General features: G+C 48.0%; 1 protein-coding gene across 4 annotated transcripts in view; it reads right to left on the bottom strand.

Moving 5' to 3' along the window:
• APP (amyloid beta precursor protein) overlaps window positions 1–18,870 on the bottom strand; it is a 682,213-nt gene that overhangs the window by 304,865 nt on the left and 358,478 nt on the right. For all 4 annotated transcript variants that reach the window (XM_069636377.1, XM_069636379.1, XM_069636378.1 and 1 more), the window contains exon 6: window positions 5,110–5,297. In XM_069636377.1, the coding sequence (XP_069492478.1) occupies window positions 5,110–5,297 (188 nt within the window). The remainder of the gene's footprint in view (window positions 1–5,109; window positions 5,298–18,870) is intronic.

Genomic DNA, 18,870 nt, shown 5'->3' with positions numbered 1-18,870 from the left:
AAATATGAAAGTATGCATCTTTCATGTCTAGCGTTGTCATGTAATCCCCTTGTGATAACAGTGGGATTACTTCCTGCAAGGTCACCATACGAAACTTTTGGGGTTTGACAAAGTTGTTCGCTGGGCGCAGATCTAATACAGGGCGCATGGTTAGGTCCTTTTTGGGTACAAGGAAGTACACTGAATAAATACCTTCTGTTACCTGAGATAGGGGGACAGCTTCTATAGCTTCTTTTTTCAGTAGTTCTTCTACTTCTTGAAGAAGAATGGTGAGGTGTTCTGGTGTTATGCGTTGGTTCCGTGGGGGTCTGTACTTCGGGGAACCGTTGAATTCTATGCAGTATCCGCGGGCTATGGTGGATAATACCCAGCGGTCTGACGATATTCCCTCCCATGCTGATAGGAACGATGTTAACCGGCCCCCGACCGGTGATGCATGGGAGGGGACCCGAATCTTTGGGTCATTTGTTGGTATTGGGCGTGGAACCTCTGGGGCTGGAGCCGCGACCTCTTCCTCTGCCACGCCGTTGGCCTCTTTGACTGAACTGGGTGTTACCCTGGTTAGAGGGCCAGTTGGTAGCAGAGTAAAATTGTTGTTGGTTCTGCTGCTGGCGTTGGCCACGAAAGGAGCGTCTATTGCCATAGCCGCGTCTGTTAGGGGGCCTAGAAATTTGGTCAAGAGTCTTGATGGTATCAAACTCTTTCTTCGCATGTTCTAGGGCCTCATCAACTGCTTTCCCAAAAAGATGTGTTTGTTCTATGGGCTTATTTATGAGGGAGGCTTGGGTTTCTGGCTTAAACCCTGAATTGCGTAGCCAGACATGGCGTTTGAGAAGTATTCCCTGAACCAGGGAGCGGCCAGCCGTCTCAGCGGCATCTAGGGAGTTCTTCACGATGCCCTGGTTTACAAGCGTTCCCTCTGATATTACAGCTAACAGGCGTGAACGCAGGGGTTCAGGTGCGTCCTCCGCTTCGCAGCTTGCTCCACTGTGCATCTGCGTAGCTAGCTAGTAGGGAATTGTTATTTGCAATCCTAGTTGAGAAGGCGGCGGAGGTTGTGATTCTTTTCCCAAGTGCGTAGAGCTTCTTGCCCTCCTTGTCAGGTGGTGCTTCACTAGTGGATAGTGGTACCCCCGCTCTTTTTCTTGTATTAGTAACTACAAGAGAGTCCGGAATAGAAAGCCCTCTGCTGTACAAAGGGTCAGAGGATGAAGGGCTGAAGAGCTTTTCTATTCTAGGGTTGACCCCTCTTACTAAGGCTGGATTGGAAAGGGAAGGAGATATTCTTCTCTTAATAGAAGCCAGGAGCGGAATAGACTGGCTAACAGGGGCTTTTTCTTTAATAACTTTTTCTACAAAGTCTATGTCAGGAAGAGTTTCCCCTGTGTCTATCTCAAAATGCGCTGCTGCCTTGCGCAATAGTGCATTGAGTGAAGGTTGGTCATCTATGGGAGAGGAGTTCCCAATATGTGAATCCTTGAGAGGAGAAGGGTGAAAGGCATCAGGGTCTGAGTGCACTGATGGGGATTGCCAAGGCTGCACTGACGGGGATTGCCAGGGCTGCGAGGTAGCTGTATCTTCTTCAAAAGCTCCTGCAGTAGTGTAAAGATCTTCTTCAAACCCCTCTTCCTCATGTTCTTCCTCTCCACCCAAACACTCCTCATCTTCCTGTAGGTATTGCTCCTCCTCAGTGAGGTCATATACATCTGTGGAAGGGGGAAACAGCCTAGGAATCTTGACTCTAGGGTCATCCTGGGGCCATTCTCTTTGTCTTTTGTGAGTGGGTGGGTCTTGGCTTCCCAGAAACCTTTCCATTTTCTCCATACAAGAATGGAGTCTTTCAAGGGTCTCATGGGGTACCCCTGAATAGTCTAAAGGGGGGAAATCGGTGTTTTCACCTTCAAAACGCTTAGAACGCTCCCACAACGTCGAGGAGAGGTTTCCGTCTCCCTCTGAAAAGCCCTCCGGTAGTTCAGAAGTGCCCTTAGATGAAAGGGGCTGTTCCTGGCTACTTTTGTGCTTTTTCGGCACGGTATTCGACGTTTGTTTCGTCGTCCGTGTACGTTTGTCTTCGGAGACAATTCTCGCTAGGCTCTCGACAACGAGTTTGTCAGTCGAGGGCTCTGGTGTCGACGTTGCCTGCGTTGCGCGTTGTTCCTCGACGGCCGCTCTATGGAGCGTTACGTCGGATGATTTTGAGGTAGCGCCCGTGTTTGATGAAAGCCCAATCGCTGGTCGCGGCTGCGTTTGCGGGTGGGGCTTGAGACCTTTACGGTCTGAGGTAGACGCCGGAGTACCCTGCGTCCCCTTCGGCGCTGATGGATCCTTCGTCCTTGACGAAGAAGAGCCGTGGGTTGTGTGTTTAGTTTTATGGGGTCTATGTGCGTCCTTGTCGCCGGGGTGTTCATCCCCATAAGCAGGGCGTGAGCCGAGCCCGTCGGGGCCGGGGACGGACGTCGAGGAGCGCGAGCGCTCCTTCTGGGGGTTCATGACTTCCGTGACGGACGTCGAGTTATCACCCTCCTCGTCACTTTCTGTAACAGCGGCGCCGGGTGAGGAAACTGACTTCGACATAGCGTAGTCCGCCCACCTCTTAACCTTTCGTTCTTTGAGAGTTCTTGGTTTCAAGAGCTTGCAGGCCGCGCAGCTGTCCTCTTTATGATCGAGGGGCAAGCAACGATTACAGAGCTTGTGTTTATCCTTCCAAGTGTATTTGCCCCTACAGCGTGGGCAAAACTTAAAAGGTGTCCTCTCCATAGCTGAGGCAATAATAGCTGGTGATAACAACCCCAAGGGAAAGATAGGGGAGAAAGAAAGACATTCTCAAAGAGAAGATAAAAGTTGGAACCCTCACTCTCCCTACTGTATGTTGGCCGTCGAGGCCAGGCCATGTGTTCGGCAGCGCCGAAGGATCACCTCCGCCTCTTCCCCTCCGTCGAGAACTTGTTCGGCGGAGAAACAGCTTCACAGCTAACTTCGAGGGGAGGGATCGTTAACAATATAATAAGTATAATTAAGGACCGAGGTCCGTGGTAAGTATTAGCAATGTCTCTCTAGGAGCTCCGCGAAAGGCGACCAGAAGCTGGGCGGAAAAAAACAATCTGAGGGACCTCAACGCGTGAGGGATTGTGGGTACAACGCACGTCACTATAGGGATAGTGTTACAGACGCGCCTTGTCGACGTCCCCTTTTCGACTACGAAAAACAAAATGCAATACTCCGCAGTGACCACTGGATGTCGGACCTATGCACAGCATGTGATTCTAAGCAGATTAACAAACATCAGAAATATATATATATATATATATATATATATATATATATATATATATATATATACAAGTGATCCATTACACACCACAAAGGGGTTTGTTTCTTTGCTAATCGCGACAGCACTTGAAAACCACGGCTCTCTCCTAATCGCAGACTGTCAGGAAATGTGCACGGCTGACAGCTCGTAACCCATATCCGCCATCTATGCGGTCGTTGCGCGACTCTCTCACTGCTTCCCAACTGTCCCCATGGCTGGACACCTTCGCGCTCTGTGTGGCAGCTGGTCCTCTGCCAATGCTGGAGTGTGTGTACCTTCTTCACAGGGATGACCCGTCTGCTCTCCCTCGTGGCTACTATTGTTGGAAGGTGTTCTGCAGCTATGCTAGGACACCTGTGGGGGGCAGCCAATGTTGCCTTTAGAATGGCACCTGCATATCATTGTGAATCCAGAAAGTCTGAAGCGGGTAATGTACCCGCGCATCTTTTGATTGCTGTGGGTTGTGATCGTGATGAGAGGAGCCCGCCCAGAGACACCCGATTCCCCCATTTCCTTTGGTTCTGGGTGGCGGAGGTGGGAGAGGGCTAACTGGGCACACAGGCATACCGTGCCGCGGGCCCCAACCTTCCTTAAGATGCCCTGCACAGTTTGACCACCTCCTCGCAATTCATGCTTTTCTTTTTCCTTTTCTCGCATTCCGCACTAAAGCGTTTGTCACGTCTGGCAATTGGGGTGGCAGCCCGGCACTTACCCTGGGGCTCGGCAGTGGGCGCCTAAAAACGCTGCCTGGCAAATAAGCCTCCACCACACAACCATGCACCGACTAAATAGTACCAAAAACAATGTTTGTACCACGTGATGTTTTTGTCCTCTTTCTGGCCAGCATCCCATCTGATAAGTTGCAAATGCATTGCCAAGCCTCCCTGCTTTCACAATCACACACCATCTAGTGCACAGTGTTTTCAGGGTTACTCTACTTTTTAATCACACTACCTCGTCCCTAACCATCTCCTTTTCTTTCCCTTCCGTTCCCCCTGCAGGTTATGGTCCGTGTACACCCCGTGTGGGCAAAGATGCGCAACTTTGGAGGCAAGCTCTAAAAGCCCACTAGGGCGTTAATGGGGGCAGTACACAGGAGTAACTGCAGGTGGCAGTGCGACTCGCAAATGCCAACACTCCAGGGGGAGGGGAGGAGGGGGCCGGCCTTCCTCCTCGGTTTTCCATCCACACTACATCCCGCTACAGCCAAGAGGGCTCGCATCGGGTTAGAGGACTGCTGTGGGCAGGAGTGGACTGGAATTAAAGCGCGCGAGGAACACTATGGGTAATATAGCTTGTGGGTGCAGCAACAGCACCTCGGGTTGCTCAGAACATAGGCCGAGTGTGCACTAGCACCAGAAGTAAAAGCACGCGTTCCAAGCAAACGGACTGGTTGCTGCACCTGCTGCAGAGCCTACGCTTGAAATTCCAGTCCAACTTCACTCGCCTTTAAACTTAATTTTTTATATGATGAAATTTTATGCGGTGGTTTTATCGATTTTAAAATAATTATCTTACGGAACATTGGTTTTGAAATAGTTTTTTTTTTTTTTTTTTTTTTAAATTGGACCGATCTGAGATTTTAGACTTTTGTTAATGATTGTTTATCTGATGTATATATACGCAAAGCCTTGATTGCTGTGAGCATATTACCAATAAATAAATGAATGCAACTACAGATATCACGCGGACATGTTTTGCTGTTTGGAACATTCCTGTGGATGTAACGGTGACACATGGATCCCATAGAGCATGCTTCTGACAGGAACTGATGCTCAAGCAACAGAAGGTGTCCTTACCTCTCACGACCTCTTCAACAGATTCCGTGGTCGTGGTCGTGGTGGTAGCAATGCTGGTTGCTCTTTCTGTGGCTTCTTCGTATTGCTCATCAACCTCTTCCTCCACCTCGTCGCCACCATCTTCATCGTCGTCCACCTCTTCAACCTCCTCTTCTGCTTCTGGCTGCTCCTCTACGACTTTATCATCACTGCAACAAAAGACAGACTGCAGCGTCACTGCCATGGCCATGTGATGGGTAATCATGCAATATACCCAGAGTCACTTGGTGTTACTTTTGCAAGTGTCTGCTCAAGTGAAACATGTGCTTTGAATACCTTGCACCAAATAATTAAATATAAAAAAAAAATCTAAACTATACAGGACTCTCAAATCTAGGCATAGCCTCCATCTTTGTCTACTATATGGTGAAACGCAATGTATTATGCAGCCTTCAGTAAGGCGATCAAAACAAGGCTTTTTGTCTGATATGTTTGTTTTAAACCCGCTTTCACTACTGCAGCACCTGTAACTATGCAACTTTGTCACTCCTATGCTGTACAAACCTTTGCCATGTCTAAGAATCTTCCAAGGGCGCCATTCATGCAACTCAAAATCAAGCCTTCCTAAGCTCATCTTAGTGCCTGGATGCCCAAGGGCTGCAGTGCGCTCTACAAATCCAAATAAATAAAATAAATGAAACATAGCCCTCTCTCCAACTATATAGGACTCTCAAATCTAGGTAGAGCCTCCATCTTTGTCTACAATATGGTGAAACGAAATGTATTATGAAACCTAGGCCTCTCCACGACCTTGCAGAACACTCAAATCTAGGTGCCACCTACATCTTTGTCTATTGTATGGTGGAATGCAGTGTACTGTTAGACCCTGAGCGCCTGGGGACCAATTCCGTTGGTGACGTGTGCGGTACAAATACCTTTAACATTAACTTAAGTAGTTTCTTCCCATTGACGTACATCTAGTAAGGAACGCTTGACAGGGGTACTGAAGCCTTGGGGCATAAGGCTGATAACGCGCACGCCCACACTAGCTGCATGCAGTCACACCCACGCTCTTGTGGTCTAGTACTGACCATTTATGCTGATAGACGAGTGTTATTGCATAGAATATTCATCGCTCCTCCTACAACCTTTGCAATAATTTCAAGGACTGCAATCATTTGGTGCTATTTGGCTCATGCGTCAGGTTAGCTTAACATTAACAGCTACATGGGGCGAACTACCCCCTAAGGAAAACTAGCAAAATGCCTGCTGAACTGTGCCGCATGCATTTGGTGTGCATGCGAGTGTCTGGAGGTTTAGGGCACAGCTAGATGCAGAACTGGTCATAGCTGATGTGAAAGAAGCATAGTTTCCATCCCATAAGTGTTGGAACGTGTGGGCAACACAATGACGACTCCTTTCACACATGTAGTGCCTCACTGGGAGAAGCCTGATACGCAGGAGGTGCTTTTACCTCCAATAATGTGCATGCCCAAGTATTGCTAAGGCTCATTCTGAACCACTGGCACTGCTCTGGGCAACCTTCCACACCACTGTTCTTTAGCCCTACTGCGCCATTGCAAAAGAGGTCCCGCCATATGCAAATCAGTCAGGTACTGCCACAAATGGTAGCAGCCTAGCCCGAACCGCTAGGCCAGTTCTCCTCTGAACGGGAACACAAGAAACCCCCAGACATGTTTCAGCGTTGTTGGGCCTCCTCAGCGAGGGGCAGCTTGGTTTCCTATGGCACAGCGAGCAAGGACGCGGGTCCCGTGCCTGCTGGGCCTAGGGACAAAACTACTCCTCACTGATGAGGCCCAAGAAGGGCGAAACATGTTTGGGGATGCTTATGGTCTCGTGCAGAAGGGATGTGACCAAGTAGTTTGGGCTGGACTGCCCCTTTTTGGGGTGGGACCAAGCATGTTGCATATGGTCTTTCCACTTCTGTAATGGCTTGGCAGGTGAAGAACGAGTGTCTGGGGGGTTGCCCAGAGCAATGCCAGAGGTTGGGATTCATTCCAAACTTCCAGCCATGAACTCCTTTGTTTTGCATAAACTAGTGATTAGGTGATCATTCCTGCACCCAAGTGGAAATAGTCAGGGTGGTGGGGGGGGGGGGTCCCGATTGCATTCGCAAATTGGTGCTAGAACCTGTGGTCAAAATCTTTTGAAACCAGCAGATTCGGGGAAATCAGTCTGCCAACATTAGGAGTCCCTACAGAGGAGCAGGGACCCTACGTCTTCATGGGCACTCCTCCTAATCAAGGAATCTGTCAATCACTTGCACAGGTTGACCAAACCAAGTGCCTCCTCTAGAGGGAAGCAGCATTTCAGTGACATGTTCTCCCTAAAAACGGACAAATACGCATACAAACAAAAATGAAGTACAGATATCAGACATTCCAAAATTCTGCAGCCCCTGAGGGAGATTTCACCACAGAAATCGGGAGAATGTAAATTTCGCATAGGATTACATTGGGGCTCTAAGTATTTTAGGTGGGCCATTAAAAATAAAAAAAGCACTTTTTTTATTGAAAAATCGGGAGTCCCCTGCCTAAATCGAGAGGGTTGTTGGCATGCATGAAATATTGGCAACGCAAAACAGAAAATATAACTGGCAAACAGGAGCCTGTGTCCTGCTTCCACCCATCGAGCTCTTCGGGCACATTCAGACCAGTGGTGGGAGAAGAAATGAGCCACATGTAGGCGCGCCAACATTATTGCTGACGAGTCTGCAGAGGACGTTGAAGGTAAAAATGTAGCATTCCTGGCAAGACTTAAGTGCAAAGAAGTAGGAATTACAAAAAGGAATTTGTATCAGAGTTAAGATATATGCATTGTTACACACCTAAACAATACCCATATGGTTAGTCGGAATCACAGTGTTTCACCCCAAAAATCATTTTACTATCACACTCTCCTCAAAATCATATCTGGGGCACCAAGAAGCCAGACCCTCACCTGCTCCATCCGCATGACTCAACGTATCCGACCACGGGACTACCTTTGCCAAACATCTTAATATTGAAAGCTGGATCAGAGCAAATGACCACCGAGACCGGCCAAACAAACGGGGCTGCATCTTGTACAACCGAGTGCTGAGTGATCAAACACATGCACTAAAGGGCAAACATGTTTGCGCCCTGCTAAAAAAAAAAATGGAGCAACTATGAGCAGCTTAAAATATTGCTAAACATTAAATAAAAATAAAACCCAAACAACCCCTTTGAAGATCACAAGTAGGGGTGGGCGAAATGGCTAAATCTGCCAGCTTCTGAAGTTTCAGCCGTGGAGCGGAGCTGGTCATTGATTTTGGGTCGATTGTGCCCGAATTTTCACCCAATGAGGGAGGAAGGGTGGTTCACAAAATGTTTTGGTACTGTAATTGGCTCCAATTTCAAGCAAAACTACCAAAACGAAATTTCTGCCCGAAAATGAAATTTGGCTGAACGGGGCAAATCGGGAGAAATGTGCTCTGCGGGTGAAACAAACCGAGGCACATTTTGCATCGCTGGTTGAAATTTCACCGAAACCTACTGAGAGGTTCCCATCATTGCAAAGTGGATTCAGCCCATCACCCTTTATTTGATAAAATTCTAACCAGTGGTACAACATGTCAAAACCTGTAATAATGAGCATTGCACATACAAATAAATCTGTCCTTTTATTATTTTGACTACTTTCCTAAAGCTACACGAAACTGTCTGAAAACGCATCACATGAGCAATAAATTGTTCCACAGAATTCAGGGATAGTGAATACAGAGTATGATGCATGCTTTGCAGAGGCGATTTCCTAGAAGGGAACATAGATACAGTACACGGATAACATCACTGACTTGTGGTCCATCTTCCCAGTTGCGGGCATCTGAGCAGTCAAAGATCAGCTCCAAGTCGTAAGCATCTTCACATCTTGTGGCCAAAAATATGACGAGACAGTCTTGCTCACAAATATGATCTGTGCAATCGCTTGATGCTCCATCTAGTTTCAGGCAAAACCCTTGCATGAACTAACCCCACCCCTTTAACTGAAACAGTCCAGGTTGTACTTCAATCAATTGAAGGAATCCTGTTCCAGAGATAAGTGCCGGCTCTTTCGAAAGACCTTGCCAAACCCAATGCATAGCAGATTCACTGCTGGCATTATGCCCAATGAACATATTTCGGCCTGGTAATCGCATTCCTACTCTGAGCTCTCAAAGACAACCCCAAACGGCCGAGCGTCAGCAGAGTTGAACTCTTTTGGTAGCCATGCTCTGAATCTTTTGCAAATCACCCTACTTTTTCAGAGAAGGGCTTCACAGTTAGAAAGACTAACCATCGCCCCGGAATTAAAACTACAGCAAGGTCACTACAGGTTCTGCAAGACCGTGAAGGCTACCTTATTCCTTCATTCCTTGCAACAATCAATAGTTAATATGGAGCATTATAAATCCCGTTAATTGCCCAAGTGTCAATTCCACCAACCAAATGATGGAACACCCACGTGAAGCAATGTGCAAAGGCACATGGGAAAGAACCTTTTGACTGGCTGCCTGGGATGATTGTCTTTTTTTAATTTCTCCATATCTATTAAATGTTTTGTATTTCTAGAGCACGCATCAACCGGAGGGAAACAATGGAGTACTGTGAATTAATATAGGTTAGCAGCATATATGGTTACGAGGGTAGAAGGCTACAGTCCTTACAACACAGCACTTATGAAGCAGGGAATTCTTGACATTTACAGTTTGTAGGGGAAAGGTCAGCATGCTGGAGGATGGAAGGTGGGATGGACTGCAGAAGGTGCCAATCAGGCAGGAGTTTCGGAAGTATGCGTCTTAAAGGATGTAAAGACGGCATTTCTCAAAGAAATGCCTGGATTTCAGGCGGGTGGAATAGAGTCGGTTAATGGTCTGAGGTGCTACGTCTATGGTTAATAGTTGTATGTGCATTTCTGCTATTCTATCCTGGCCAGATCCGAACAGTGATTTACTGATTGCTAAATACTGAATTTACCATCAGGTGGATCAGAGCATGCATGTGCTTGTATGTGCACCACTTCCAAACGCCAAAGCTGTTGAGGGCAAGCAGAGGCAGGAGGAAAGCATGGCCAGCCTTCTTCAAGGTCATCCGACCGATGAAACGAGAGTGTCAGTTGCTGCGTTTCTCTCTACCTTCATCCCTCCTTCCCCTCCTCTCGACTCCCCCACTGACTCCGTCTTTGCCAATCTTTATCTTGCCATCACTAATATTCTTGACCCCCTTGCCCCCCCGTCATGAGGATCAGCCTGAAACCTGCCTCCAAGCGTAACAGCTAGTACGACTCCGATCTAGTTGCTCTAAAAGGTGCAGAGTTGCTGAACTGGCAAACCTCGGGCTCATCTGGCAAACTAGCCTATTGCCTACTCCGAAACAATATAATCTCTCTATCCATTCCAAGAAGAGGGCCAACATCCAGACCGTAGCCTCCAACACAGCTGAACTCCTCAAATTCTGCAAGGAACTAGCCAATCCATCTGCAGTCTCCTTCCTTCTCAGGCCCTCTGTACTGCACTGGCCACCCATTTCACCTCTAAAACTCAGGGCATTCTGACCTCCCTCTCTTCTTCCCCTTCCTCCACACCTACCCCTATCGCACTGCCTCCACTGGCCTCTCTTCCACCCCCCCTACTTTCTCCTCCTCACCTATCACAACGGCTGAGGTCTCTAAAGTAGTCCATTCTATGAAGGTCTCATCCAAACAGGTATCACCCTGCCCTCCCAGAAACATCAAGGACAACATCTGCCTCGCTACGGCCCTTGCTGACTTCTGCAACCACTCCTTAGCCTCTGGCTCTTTCCGTTTCTTTCCCAAGCACTGCCTTGTGCACCCCCTCCTAAAAACCTAAAAAGAAAGTCTGCAGCTGACCCCTCATATGCAGTCAACTACCGTCCTATCTCGACTACACCATTCCTTGGGAAACTCCTGAAGAAGTTGGTCTTCTCTCAACTGATCCAACACACTGATCTTGCTGGTGGTCTACATGACCATCAATCTGTATTCGGAACATCCAGAGGCACGGAAACTGCTCTCCTGAACACCTGTGAAGAACTGCTCACAAACCTGGACTCCAACTCTCCTGCTCCTTGACCTCTCTTCCCGCCCTGGACACGGTCAACCATTCTATTCTCACAAAGCAGCTCCATGATACACACAGTATCTCTGACCTGGCACTGGATTGGTCGACCACCTTTCTCACCGAGCGCCCTTCCCGGGTGCTCCTGGGCTCCTCCACCACCACACTCTCTGCATGTGTTCCCCAGGGCTCCATCCTCTCACCTCTGCTTTTAAACATCTACCTTGCACCTCTTGCACACTGGATCTCTGCCTTCTCTCCTCATTTTCAGTGTTACGCAGATGACCACTCTTCCTAAAGCTTCTCTTTTCCTCATCTATCATCCCCGACTGCTTGTGTGCTCTTCTGTCTTGGTGCGCCTCCAATGATCTCTGTCTCAATGCCAGTAAGACAGAGATTCTTCCTATCGGGACACTTGATCTCCATTTCCCTCCTGCACCCTGGCCGCCCTCTATGGGCTCACCTCCCTCTCCTTCCACTGAAGCCATAAACCTTGGGGTCATCTTCGACTCCTCTCTCTCCTTTACTCACATTTTGGACCTTGCCAAGAAGGCCCACTTTCCACTTTACCTCAGAGGCTACTTTTCCTCACCTTCCCCCAGAAGCTCAATGTCTCTAGAGCTCTAGTCCTCGCCAGGTTGGATTACTTTAACAGCCACTTCCTCAACCTGCCTTTTTCTTCACTCTATCCGTGTCAACTAATCCAGAATAGGGCTGCGAGGCTTATCCTTGGCCTCAGCCCAGGGACCATATCTCTTCAGCTCTAAAATCTCTCCACTGGCAACCGGTTGCTGCAAGGATCAAATTCAAGACCCACTGCATCATCCACAAGGCTGTCTGGGGCCTGGGAACACACTACCTGCAGCTCCCCCTTACTAAATACTCCTAGATCCCTTCGATCCTCTCACTCTCTGCTGGTCAAACGTTTCTGCAAGCAGAGAGCTGGGGGCAGACCGTTCTCCTCAGCTGGCTCCCTCCTATGGAACAGTCTCCCTCTCTGTCTTGAGCTGGACCACCTCAAGTCCCGCAAACAACTCGAGACCTTTCTCTTCTCCTTTTCTGTTCCTCTCCCCCCTCCCGTGCAAATCATCCCCTCTGACGCTGAGATTGGTGGCCTGGTCCCTCAAGAGTACAATATGATTCGGCTGCCCTCAAATGCCACCAGTATCCCGCCCCCCCCCCCCTCCGCACTGCCTTCACAGCTGCCTTTTGGGTGGTTTGCCTTTGCCCTGCACTTACCTGTTGGGCGGTAGACCACCCCCCTTCACCTGGAAGGTCTCTGACCATGTACTTTCCTGCTGCCGCCCCAACAGGCACCCCTGGCACTTCCTCCCCCTCCACCCTGGGGGACCCCAATAGCGCTTGCCCCTACCAGACCCCCTACCCGCTTTTTTTCACTGCACTTGCATGCTCTGAATGTCACAAGGCCATTTTTTCTATTTATTAATTCTCAATTTGTCAATGTTTATTGATCCCTTGTTCTCTTCCCTTTTGCCTTGTGGCACTTTGAAACACTCTTGCTGTATAAGTGCCTTATAAATATACAATAAATAAAATAAAGGAAAGCAGAGGCAGGAATGAAAATACACACCAGATAATGAGCTTGTGAAAGTCTAGCAACAGACTTATTAAACCTGAACTAAAATGTATATATGCACAATGCTGCGACTTCCAACGTTTTGCTTCTAGTCCTAAACAGCAGCTGCAGCTATCTTACTACTTTTGTCCTTTGAGAACATAAAACCAATAAGCACCAGCGTCGAGAGTGGAAAATACATTATGTAGCCAAACCGACAAAATAAAATGCATGGTTTTAAGCGATCAAAAACACCACCAATTCGGACTGTGTAGATCATGCGTGAGGTGAAGCTGTGCATCCAAGTGCTGCGACGCTGGTGAAGAACTACTTCAGAGAGAGGAGAACCAGTGCTCAAGCCAGGCATGGACAACTCTCCAGAACATCAGGCCATGCCAAGAGTTGGAGAAGGGGTGCTCCCGATGCAAACAAGTATTCCCCTCTGCACCCTCGAGCTCTGCTTTTATACAGAGTGCAAGGCTCTGCAGGGAACAAAGGAGACTAGGACGACGAGAGGAGTGCGGCATGTCCGGCCGCCATCACTAGAGCCTACAGGGTATCCCGTGGTTTCTCCGACAGTAATTACTTCGAAAACACAGAATTATATAGGGAGTTGTGGGGTAAGGGGTTAAAAGGAGTGGGGAGGGGATTTGGGCAGGGATACTAGTGATGGGGAAGGTGGGGCTTGAGGGGGAACCGAACCCCCCCCCCCAAAAAAACATGTGCAGTGATTTTCCGCAGTAAATTACTTCAAAGTAATTACCGTTGGATAAGTGACATGGAACCAACCAGGGGAAAATGGGTGGCATGCTGAAAATACCAGCTGCAGAGTAAGAGTCAAGGCTCTCAATTGAGGACTCCAACGTGAAGTGAAAAGTCACCCACTGCAACCGTCGCGAGGAAGTTTATCTGATGCTTTGGCCCCAGTGTAACCTGTATCGGCAGATGGGTATTTTGCCTTCTAATGAACAGCTCCGATCAACATTTCATTTGATCTCCAGTTGCATTGCGGCACTGGCTGCTGGAGTCTAATGGAGCAGGATACCAGTTATTGACTTCATTTAGAGTTTGCTTTTTCTGCTATTACACCTACACTCGACACATTGCCAAACTTCAGCTTCAGGACGTCGATTCTGTAGGAAAATGTTAGAATGCTCCAAGGAGGGGGGCGTTCTGGTCATGGCAAGGCCGGCTTCAGAGCCACAAAGGTGCTATAATGCAAGGTTAGCATGGCACCCTGCAAAATCGGGTCCACTTTTGCACTTCAGAAAAAGACGCGAAACAAAGTCGCAAGCTTTCACAATATCACAAAGGCCCACAATGGCAACATTATCAGAGGAAAAGCAGTGTGGCAACGCGGGAGAGAGCAGGAGACACCCAAGGACCGTCAGTATTTAGATGTCAAAGTTTTTCTCTGAAATACAAATGCACAACAGTTTTAATGTTTATGTTTAGGATAATGTTGGCAATTTGGCTTCAAATCAATTCAGATGCATCTAAAAGCGTGATTAAACGAAGCGTAATAGCACAGTATGTACTAGACTGACACACAGATTGCATTACGCACCCAGCATCGTGCGTCCTAAAGAATGGCAGGGGTAAGATGCCCAATTACCGCCAGCCAGCCCCATACTTCCGCTGAAACGCCACACCACCCCTGCCATGCTTAACGCCGTTATCCAAGCATGTTATGCCCCCATCCAGGAAAAAAAATCTATGTATATAAAAACCACACACACACACACACTTCAATGAATGGTAGTCTTAAGACTGGAATCGGCATTGAGCTTGAACACGTTTCAAAGACGCACATTGCAAAGCTCAATGCTTCTGCCACTGCTTGCTGCCTAAGCAAAGCACAACATGTGTTGCAAGACATTGGTATACACGTCCGTGCTCACAAGCTGATGCACAGCACACTTCTGCGCAGGTGAGACTCTCCGAGAAGCACTTGTGCCTAAATGCCAGAGCGTAGACTGCTTTATAAAGGAGACCTGGGTATGGCAAATAAATACCTCCATACAGGGCCTTAGGGAAGGCTGGGCCGGGGGTGCCATTAGCCCCCCCGCCCACCAGCCAGCTCAGGGAGTCTTTCAAGGGCTCCCCCGAGCTGGCGTAGTGGGAGAAGGTGCGGCAAGTGCCCTTTTGTTATTAAATGCGCCAGTGGCAGCAGGGCCCATTTAATATCAATAGTGTGGCACCCTATACGCATGATTACCTCTCCACTGACGCGGGAGCGAGGCGGTTTGCATTGGAATAGGGTGCTCATGCATTAGCATGAGCGTCCTATTCCTGTGATTGGCTCCCTGCGAGGCGGTAGAAAGAAAATGTGGCGTAACCGCCACTGCCCCTCCGCCGCAGGGGCACGCGGTGGAGGGGGTGGTGGTCACCAATTCGACCTAGGCACTGCTGCTAAGGCCAGCCCTGCCTCCAGAGAACAACCACCAACCCTTTCCCAAAAAGTGTTGTATGGGGCTGTTCTTGTGTAGGGTAAATGCTATGGAGATCGCGCTCCCGGCTTGCTCCCCCAGTCTGCCGCTTTACATTAGAATGCAATTGCAACCCTTCGGGACACATGTGGAATGAATAAGAAAACCATTGCCCTCACAAGTGAAATAGAAGCCGTTCAAGAATCTCGTTGCCTGAAGATGGGGCGTGTTCATGAGGTCTGTCTCTTGAAACCGCCCCCTCCCTCCTCTCCCCCCAGAAAAACTTGCCATCGTTGTTATATCCCATCGAACTGTCAAATGGCTACATCCACAAGTCATCAGAACGCATGTTGACGCGTACCTCATTCTTACTCTTACCAGCTGCTTGAAAATGCGACTCAAGTCACGAATGAGAATGGATAGTGCGACTGGACGGCCACTTCTTTAATCATCAGTGCAGTGCAACCTTGCAGCGACCTACGTCTGTACACACAAGCATCTCGGCCTGCTGCACACACTGCTGCTGTGCTAGAAGTGATCTACCACCTTAGGGTGTGTTGGGAGCTAAACACGAACATGCTTTCATATGGGCTCACTGTATAGATGGAAGCACTGTACACAAGGAAATGCCATTATTGAATAAGCTCCTTCAGACTGAACACAACTGAACCCTTGAACCACAGCATACCCCCCCACACCCTCCCCCTCTCCCTCGGAGCTTTAGAAAGATTCTGTAAGATTTGGGGAATCTTTCCTCCTTGGTTGCTCAACAGTTTCTCACCCCTAAAGCCTCTTTCGTCTGGCTATCTTGCAAACCGCAACTGAGGTGTGGAACGCCGTCTGCCCTCCCCCTCCCCCCTCAAGGCCTCTTTGAACGGCCTGGCTCTCGCATGCTTGCTTCGGGTATCCAGTGTGAGCCCCAACGTGTTCCATGCAAGATGGAAGCCTAATTGTTTCAACACTGTAATGAAAAGACAAAGCATCACAGTCGGTTGTTCATTTCATTTTAAATGACACTTTGGTAAGTTTGTGCCATTCAGCAATGGCCAGCCCTACAGAAGAGCAGCGTTCCAGGCACCTTCACTCCCTAAATAGGCAAATACTCTGCAACAATGAAAAGCGGACAGTAAAAACACTCCCAACAAAAATAGGAAACCGACACATGATACTGTCCCAGCTTCCAACCACACAGTTCCATTGAGATCTTCAGGTCAGCAGTGCCAAAAGAGCAGTGCCAAAGTAGGAGCTTCAGTACTATAGCCTGATCTGAATATGAACTTTAAAGGTAAAAATGCATCTTTTAATGGGAACAAATTACTTTTATTCACCTAGAAATTCTCCTATTGGTAGGAGAAGGACGCCTTTACGGTCTATTTTACTCTCCGCTTAAAAAAATTAAAAAAATAGAAAAGTAGTTCCACTTCAAAATCGCATCTGGAGACTTAGCATTTCATTCTCAACATTTGGAGCTTTGTGTTATGTCCATTTATACTGTGCCCCGCTGCCATTTGCATGGTCTCCAGGCGCTCAAGGCGCCCACCAAAGTTGGTGAGGTTGGTTAGTGAGGGCAGAGGGATAGGATAGAGAGGTTGCGTTCTTCGGTTGGCGCTTGCCGAACCAGGTTAAACTGGCATCTGTGCGTGTCACCTTTCTGAGTGCTTTGTTGTCTGCACTGGGGTTGTTGTGTTGGAGCCAAACGGCTCATGCAGTGAGCAGAACTCGAAGATGCAGAGAAGCTTTCAGACTGGAACATCAGCCGCGAGAACAGCGCTCCTGGGCGTTTGCTGGTGGTAGAACCCAGAAGCTTACCGAGAGGAGAGGAAAAAGCCAGCCAGCACCACGTGAGACATGGAAACCGAGATGACAGATCCCTGGTGACTAGTGCATGAGACACCTGGTTTCTCACAGTGCAGACAAGACGCATATGAATACAAGCAGCCCTGGCAGGAGAGTATACCAAGCAATTACAAGTGTGTGAATAAGACACCATGGTATGAGAGCACACGACCTATCCAGACAACCTAAAGACCAAAGATAACTGTGTATGATTTTTGGTATTGATCAAAAGGAAAGACCAGACCTGTGATGTGTAAAGAAACATGGAGGAGCCAGGGGAAGGGAGATACCCTCTGGAGTAAGGAGCAATATCCTTGAGACGTTTTGTTGGAGTTACTTATTATTTTGCCTATTTGAACATTTCTAAAACTCTGAAGGCCAAAGACATCCTTTTCACTTCAAAATGCATTTCCTTAGAATTTGAGGATCAGAATAGTACTTTGGGCACAGGACTGTTTTGTATATTCTGACACCGACGGATCCTTAGTTTTGAGTTTAGATAGGGAAGCCCCTCTAGTGCAGGGACAGAGGCATTTTCCCACCAATTTTTATTAATCAATTAAAAGTCTACAGCCAAAACCATGTCTAACTTGTATCCGAGTTTAGGGAAATAGGGGCAGGTCCAGGATTGCTCAGGTAGCAGCATCGTAAAGAAGCAGGAATTGAGGAAAAGTAGTTTCCATGAACCCAGGGCTGTCAAGCAAGCGCAATATCAACAGCCTTCAGAAAGGAATCCTGCTGATCAGTAGGAATATTTAAAGTCTGTATCCTTTTGTAGGGTTGATGGGCGGTTAAATTACAGGATATCCTTTGCTCAAGTCTTTCATTGTCAAGCAGGGCAAAGGCCAAAAGAAGGAAAGGGGGCACACTCGTTGCCATCAAACTAAGGAAGGCTTGCATTAAAATCCTATTCAATATTTCAGATGAAATGCCATTGTCGTTGTGCATGGGCCCGTGATCGCACACAGCTGCAGTTTAATACTCAAATTGTTTTCATAGCTGCTAGCGCAGCATTTTTGGCAATTGGCTCAAAGCAAAAGGCTGTTTCATCAATTCCATTCTTAGCCTGCTCGTCCATTATTTGCCGGGGCATGGACGCAGGCTTTCTGGACAACATCGATTGTAATTTATCATCACAAATCAGGTTTTAATTGCTTACAAATGTTTAATCGGCATATACATTGTGAATGGATTCGCTTGGACATCTTAAACAGAAAGACATCGAAATTAAACAGAATTAAGTTGTATAACAATTTTGAAGCACAAGACCATCTAAAGTGTGTTCTATGGTTTTAAGGGATCGTACTCTATTCATTTGTGCACAATTGCTCAAGAATAAAAAAGAAAAGGTCCATTTATTCTTTTTTTTTATTTGTAATAATCCAACATAGCTTCAACACGTTAGAACTCAATAAAAGCTCTTAAGGACAGGCTCCTCCCCTCCTCACCCCCTGATACGAACACCCCATTTATACACATGCCCCCTCCTCTAGTAGGTCTTCCGCGGCATCTTCGTACACCCTGTGCTCAAATGGCATGCCCTCAACTAAGCACTCCTAGAAATGTGGGGAGGAGAGACAGGAAACGCAGTCAGTCAAGGTGAGGAAAAGAAAAAACAAACCGGGGGAGGGGGTGAAGAAAGGGGGTCGCGTCCGCCAGTTACGTCCCTCATTGGTCCCCACCGGCTGTACTACAGCTTCAGTGCCATCCACTTTCCTCATCCTCCTCTCTTGAAGTCCAGTCCTATCCCAATGTATGCATTTGGGGGGGTGGGAAGGATCCCACACTTCAAGCACTGCCTCATCTCATGAGATAGACGTCACCTCCGTCATGCCCCGGTCAGT

This window comes from Ambystoma mexicanum, chromosome 7p (assembly GCF_040938575.1).
Source record: "Ambystoma mexicanum isolate Mex_15411 chromosome 7p, UKY_AmexF1_1, whole genome shotgun sequence".
NCBI lineage: Eukaryota > Metazoa > Chordata > Amphibia > Caudata > Ambystomatidae > Ambystoma > Ambystoma mexicanum.
This window is presented reverse-complemented; position numbering and strand designations above follow the sequence as displayed.